This window comes from Saprolegnia diclina, assembly GCF_000281045.1.
Source record: "Saprolegnia diclina VS20 unplaced genomic scaffold supercont1.14, whole genome shotgun sequence".
In the NCBI taxonomy this organism is placed as follows: Eukaryota; Oomycota; class Saprolegniomycetes; order Saprolegniales; family Saprolegniaceae; genus Saprolegnia; species Saprolegnia diclina.
Genome location: NW_008246081.1, coordinates 791,015 through 796,585, shown reverse-complemented (window position 1 = coordinate 796,585; position 5,571 = coordinate 791,015). Strand labels below are relative to the sequence as shown.

The following is a 5,571-nucleotide window of genomic DNA, read 5'->3' as shown; positions in this document are numbered from 1 at the left end:
TGCTAATTCCTGTGCTGGCACGCAATTGGTCAAAATGGGAAACCAAATTTCGCCAATAGAATGCCTGTATTTTGAAATTGACGAATGAAACGCTATTTTGGTAAGATTTGCAGTGCCCAGGATGTTTCGTTCAAATTGGCGCCAGTGGTGCACTACTGCATAGGGGAATAAGTACGTAGGGTGGCTCTCAGGCCAAATTTGTATGTATTTTATTCGAATTGGGGAAGTCGCTGCACTTGTCGCTCCATTTACCTGTACGAGGCAGGGTACGAGGAGTCCTAAGCATACTGGTCCACCCTCACAGAGAGCGAAAAAAGGTCATCGGCACAAATACCCCCAAAGTACCACCCAACCACCCACATAAATGAGTGCCACGTAGTGCTAGAAACCACCACCAGCATCGAGACTTTGATACAAAGCCATCCTGAGTGATGGTGGCCTTGATGCCGAGTGAGGGTGCTCTCTCTCCACACCCCTAACCATACTTTACAAACAAGATCTATGTTAGTGATGGTCCACAACATCGTCTTGCGTTCCTGCCCTCAGTTTTGATTTGGCTCGCCATGCTCCGGACGTCATGGTAACCAGCCGCGGCGTCGGCACTCAAGACTCACCTCGACTGTCTGTTGCGGCCTCGGTGCCACCGCGAAGACAATCTGCAGCCATCCTTCTCCTCGGACCTCGGCGGACGCGGCCCCCAAAACAGCTCACAGCCACCACGCGACTTTTGACTTTTGTTGACTTGAACGCTGTTTGTTGCCAAGTCCCGCCCGTCGTTGTCCGTCGAGACAGCAAGCCGCCACCGAACCACCATGACCCTCTCTTCTTGCCGACGGACGCGTCTGGACGCTGCGTGCGTCTACTCGCGTCTGTTGGCGTCTGCTGTCTGTGCTACAATAGCCAAGGCAGCACGCAGCCACCTCAACAACAACAACTCGAACACCGTCTCGAACAAGAACAAGAAGCACTTCGCTTTGAACCTCAGAGCAGCGCACAGCCACCCCGATCCACCAACGACATATACTCACGGAACCCACGCTGCTCGTATCGGTTCGCTGCCACGTGCAGTCCCCCGCTTGTGGCCCAAGCGCAACATTGAGACGCGTCGTCAGCAAGAGCAGTCCACCGCCACATCACACGACGTACTTACTCCAGCATCAGCACACGAACCACGGCTGCTCGGCGCTGCGACGCGACTTGACTAGTCGCTAACTTTGAACCAATGCAATCGTTTGAATAGGCCCAGTTTTGAATGTTGTATCTAAGCTCAGGTTTCGATTTTGCAGTAGCGAGAAAGGCCAAATCGCCAAGCAAGCAACGCCTTCGCTGATTGGGTGCACGTTGAACTTGGTCTGCGGCCTGGGCGTTGGTGGCTTCACGAACCCCATGTCCATGGAAACCTGCCGTGTGAACGACCAGTTAGCTCGAGACGATGGCTGACGCGCAACCAAATGCTGTATATCCAACATGAATAGGGTTCATATCAACGAATTACGGAAAGAGACTCGTCGAGTAAGTGCAACTACTTCTTGAGCGACGCGACCGCCTTCTCGCGAAGCCGCGACTCTTCGTCCGCCGACGACATGCGGCGGCGCTTCTCCCGCTGAAACTCGTCTCTGGACGGCGATCTATCATGCGAAGGTTAGACTATCGCGAAATACCATGGACGAGAATGTCATGACGCACCGGCGGTCACGGCTTCGCGAGCGACGACGGCGTTCGGGGCTGCCACGGCGACGACGATCAGGGCTGCGTCGGCGGTCAGGGCTACGGCGGCGGTCAGGGCTACGACGGCGGTCGGGGCTGCGACGACGCTCTGGGCTCCGGTGCCGTTTACGGTCCTTGGAGTGCGACCGGCGCGCGGACGACTGGTCCTTCTTTGCCGGCGAGTCGCCCGACGTGTCTGTCGGTGCTGCGTTCTTTGGGGCACTGGACGACCCGTCCTTGGGCGCCTTGGGTTCGGGCGTCGCAGTGTCCTTGGCAGACGCCGTCGAGTCCTTGCGCCGCGGCGAGACGCTGGCTTTCGTTGGCCGTTCGTTGGTTCGCGCAGGCGACGCACTGGCCTTCTTGGACCGGTCGTCGTTGCGGCGCGGCGAGGCACGCCGTGGTGACGCGCTGGCCTTCTTGGAGCGATCACGGCGGCGCGGCGATGGCGACGACTTGCGTCGGCGAGGGCTCTTGCTGGGCGACCGGCGGCGGCCATGGTCCCGAGATCGGCTCCGGTCGCGGCGGTCGCGGGAGCGTTGTCGGCCACGCGGGGGCTGGCGGTCGCGCGAGTCGGGGCGACGACTTGGCGGCTGGCGATCGCGGACTTGCGTCGCGTGCGTCTTGGCCGCGACATGCATGTCCTGGATCTTCTTTTGGATCTTCTCGCGTTGCTCCTGCTCGGCCGCGCGCTTGAGCTCCATCTCCTTCTTCTTCTTGTCGAGGAAGACTTGCGGGATGCCGGTCGGGTTTTCTTGGGCGCTCAAGAGGAGGTTCCAGAGCTCTTCCATGAAGGCGGCCGCGTCGCCTTCGAGGAAGCCCGTGAGCGCGACCTGCATCTCCTTTGGGTCCAAGGGCTCCAGCGCATTGGCTGGCTCCAAGAGGTTGATGGTCATGGCGACGACAATGTCGTCCTCAAAGCCCAGTACCTCGTGCATCTTCTCTGTGATCCATTGGTGTATTACTTCCTTGTTGACCTTTGCGAGGTGTACCTTCTGCCCAAAGGACGCCGGGAATTTCATTTTCGCCAACAGTTTCTTGTGGTGATTGAAAAACCGACTGTCCTGGTCCAAGGACGTCCCCTACAGCAGCGTCGTCATAAGCGTCCGCGTCCGCAACGCACGTTCGTACCCGGAAGAAGTTGGCCCCCGACGCCATCGCGATTGTATTTCTGAGGAGCCGACGCCAGCAACCCTTCGAAGGGAAACTAACATTGGTTGAACTTGCTACGTATAGGGCAAGTTAAAATACCATGCAATCAAATCAACGTTTTGTGGTATCCTTGTGTCGTGTTGAGCAGGTTAGTATTTTAGAAACGGCAGCATAGAAATAGTGTAATACATACATCCAATATAGTGTGAGGGGAACCACTCTGCATTCATCACGGCGCGCAGAGAGCATGATAGAGAGAGGTGCCTAGTAGTCTCAAGTACATGTATTCTTTGAAAGGAAATCTGTCGTTGCCAAGGCACCGTCTTGTGATCCCTTGTGCGCGATGTTGTCTGATGATTGTATTACACTATTTTCTCGGAATGTGTTTTAAAATATATGTCTGAGTGTTTGTATGAAATAAAATACAAAAGCGAATAATGGCATGCAATTTCGAACCATGGTGCGCCCGCCATTGCCGCGCCCGATTGCGGTCTGCGACTTTGATGCGATTCTGGCCAGCGACAAGGAGATGTACCCGACGGACACGCCTCTGACGCCCGAGGCCATGGCCCAGTGGTACATGTTCCACCCCGAGTTTGGCATGATCTACGACGGCTTGGGCTGCTGCATCGTCGTGCCCGTGACCAAGGCGACATGGACAGCCTACATTCGCAAGGAGATCGACGAGGCCGGCTTGGTCAATGGTGTTTTTGACGCTGCGACTGACGAAGACGGCGAACTCGGCCTCCATTTGTACCACATCGAGAAGACACCGGCCTGGACGCGGGACTACGCGCGCATGGCAACTGTAGTGTTGGCGGACCTCGGACGCATCTTGGAAAACTTGCGTGCGGCGCGCCCCAAACACTTGCAGCCGCTTCAGGTGGTTGGCTTCTCGGCGCTCGCAGCGTCCGAAGCAGGCTACAAGACGTCGCGCACGACGTTCAAGATGACCCAGCTCTACGAGGCCGAGGAGTTTCTATATCGCCACAAGACGACGCGCGAGCTCATCGTCGTCACGCCGTCCGATCTGCCGCTGGACGAGACCTCGTGGGTAAAGGAAGGCGAGACGCGCCTCATGGCCCTCGAAGGCGTCGCTGCCTGCCGCGACCTCTTCTCGCTCTCGTTCTGAATGCCATCTCGCATCCAGGGGCCTAGCGTAGATGTAGTAGACACGAGTACATCGTCTTCATCTCGTTGTCCGATCAACTTGGCGCGGACAGGGTTCATGAATACATTTGGCGGCGTTTGTCGACATGGTCCCAGCTTCAAGACGATTGCACTTTCTAGCGATGAACCAATCATTGGCTACTTTGCGTCCGTTGGCGCCTTGTGATTGGCCACTTGACGATTTTCGGCCAAGATGGCAAGCCCGTTCAGCCCCGAGTACACGCACTGCTACGCCGAACTAAACGGCATCCGCCTCCACTACGTCGACGTGGGCCCCCGCGGTGGGTCGACCGAATGAAACATAAATGGTGTATTGAGGAGCGACCTGTAGACGGCGTTCCGGTCGTCTTGCTCCATGGCTGGCCGGACCTTTGGTGGGGCTGGCGGGTACTACCACCATCCTTTTCGCCATGTCGGTTTGTCCTGACGGCACGACTGTGCTTTAGCACCAGATCCAGGCGCTGCGTGCCACGTACCGCGTGATTGTACCAGGTACACGTCACTGCCTCGATCCTGCCTTCTCACCCATCGTTAGACCAGCGCGGGTTTGGCGCAACGTCGTCACCGGACGCATACGAAGCCTACCGCAAGTCGATCGTGGCGCGCGACTACGCTCTCCTGCTTGGTACAATATACGGACTTATGCACGCGATTTCTCATTCAAGCTAGATCATTTGGGCTTGCCACGCGCTGTCTTTCTTGGGCACGACTGGGGCGGCGCGGTCGCGTGGGCCATGGCCCAATTCTACCCGGCCCGCGTCCTCGCCGTGGGGGCCATTTGCACGCCGTACATCCCGCAGCCTCGAACGTACGTGCCGCTCGAGATGATTGCGGCGGTCAAGCCGTCGTTCCGCTACCAGCTGCTCCTACAGGCGCCGTCGACCGCCGCGCTCTTTGACGCGAATGCGGAAAACGTCTTTTCGCTCGTGTACGGCGGTTTGCCGTTGAACGCACCGAGCAAGGACCTCCATGACGTCATGACGTCCGTCGCGACGCTGCAGTTTGCGCCCGGCGGTCTCCTTGCGTCCGACGACAAGGCGTACTACGTGGCCGAGTACGCTCGTCAAGGCTTTGACAAGAGCCTCAATTGGTACCGGACGACCGAGCTCGACTGGATTGACGCTCAAGGGCTGGAGCGCGTGATCTTGCATGACGCGCTCTTCATTTCGGCCGGGAAAGATCCGGTCTTGCGACCCGAATTTAGCACCGGAATGGAGAAATGGCTCCCCAACTTGACCCGCGGCCACGTACCAAATGGTACGCACTGGGTCCTCTGGGAGTTTCCGGACGAGGTCAACGCGATGCTTTTGTCGTGGCTGGCGTCCCTTGGTGGCTGCGCCAAATTATAGACAATATCTGTCCACATCCATCGGGCATGTAAGCCGTGGTTGGTTCCGGCCAAGTCGAACAAAAAATTTCAGTCAAATTGTAGTTTTCGTGTTGTTGCGCGCATTAATGTGACCGTTATCTTTGCTAAGATTTTGTCGACATAGAGACTTGCCATCTCCTTTCTTTGTTCATTCGTTCGCAGGCGGTAGCGCGTCT

The 5,571-nt window shown here is 57.2% G+C and overlaps 3 protein-coding genes across 3 annotated transcripts; 2 read left to right on the top strand and 1 right to left on the bottom strand.

The window, feature by feature from the left end:
• Positions 1 to 1,457: 1,457 nt before the first annotated feature.
• Positions 1,458 to 2,866, bottom strand: SDRG_05592 (hypothetical protein). The gene is made up of 3 exons (XM_008611315.1): positions 2,836 to 2,866; positions 1,687 to 2,786; positions 1,458 to 1,628 (listed from the first exon to the last, which is right to left on the bottom strand). The coding sequence occupies exons 1-3, from the start codon at positions 2,860 to 2,862 to the stop codon at positions 1,523 to 1,525; spliced, it is 1,233 nt and encodes a 410-aa protein (XP_008609537.1). The 5' UTR covers positions 2,863 to 2,866; the 3' UTR covers positions 1,458 to 1,522.
• Positions 2,867 to 3,304: 438 nt separating this feature from the next.
• Positions 3,305 to 4,128, top strand: SDRG_05591 (hypothetical protein). The gene has a single exon (XM_008611314.1). The coding sequence runs from the start codon at positions 3,314 to 3,316 to the stop codon at positions 3,986 to 3,988; it is 675 nt and encodes a 224-aa protein (XP_008609536.1). The 5' UTR covers positions 3,305 to 3,313; the 3' UTR covers positions 3,989 to 4,128.
• Positions 4,129 to 4,207: 79 nt separating this feature from the next.
• On the top strand, positions 4,208 to 5,526 carry SDRG_05590 (hypothetical protein). Its single transcript, XM_008611313.1, has 5 exons — positions 4,208 to 4,307; positions 4,358 to 4,413; positions 4,473 to 4,518; positions 4,562 to 4,651; positions 4,696 to 5,526. Exons 1-5 carry the CDS (start codon positions 4,220 to 4,222, stop codon positions 5,373 to 5,375), a joined length of 960 nt encoding a protein of 319 aa, XP_008609535.1. The 5' UTR covers positions 4,208 to 4,219; the 3' UTR covers positions 5,376 to 5,526.
• The last annotated feature ends 45 nt before the right edge of the window (positions 5,527 to 5,571 follow it).

What these genes read in the sequence shown, in the direction of transcription:
- SDRG_05592 (XM_008611315.1), bottom strand. Translation starts at nt 2,862, where the DNA reads ATGGCGTCGGGGGCCAACTTCTTCCGG. An exon ending in CGGGGGCCAACTTCTTCCGG is followed by an intron (nt 2,787 to 2,835) that starts GTACGAACGTGC and finishes ACGCTGCTGTAG; the next exon opens with GGGACGTCCTTGGACCAGGA. An exon ending in TCGCGAAGCCGTGACCGCCG is followed by an intron (nt 1,629 to 1,686) that starts GTGCGTCATGAC and finishes TTCGCATGATAG; the next exon opens with ATCGCCGTCCAGAGACGAGT.
- SDRG_05591 (XM_008611314.1), top strand. Translation starts at nt 3,314, where the DNA reads ATGGTGCGCCCGCCATTGCCGCGCCCGATTGCGGTCTGCGACTTTGAT.
- SDRG_05590 (XM_008611313.1), top strand. Translation starts at nt 4,220, where the DNA reads ATGGCAAGCCCGTTCAGCCCCGAGTACACGCACTGCTACGCCGAACTA. An exon ending in GTACCGCGTGATTGTACCAG is followed by an intron (nt 4,519 to 4,561) that starts GTACACGTCACT and finishes ACCCATCGTTAG; the next exon opens with ACCAGCGCGGGTTTGGCGCA. An exon ending in CGACTACGCTCTCCTGCTTG is followed by an intron (nt 4,652 to 4,695) that starts GTACAATATACG and finishes CATTCAAGCTAG; the next exon opens with ATCATTTGGGCTTGCCACGC.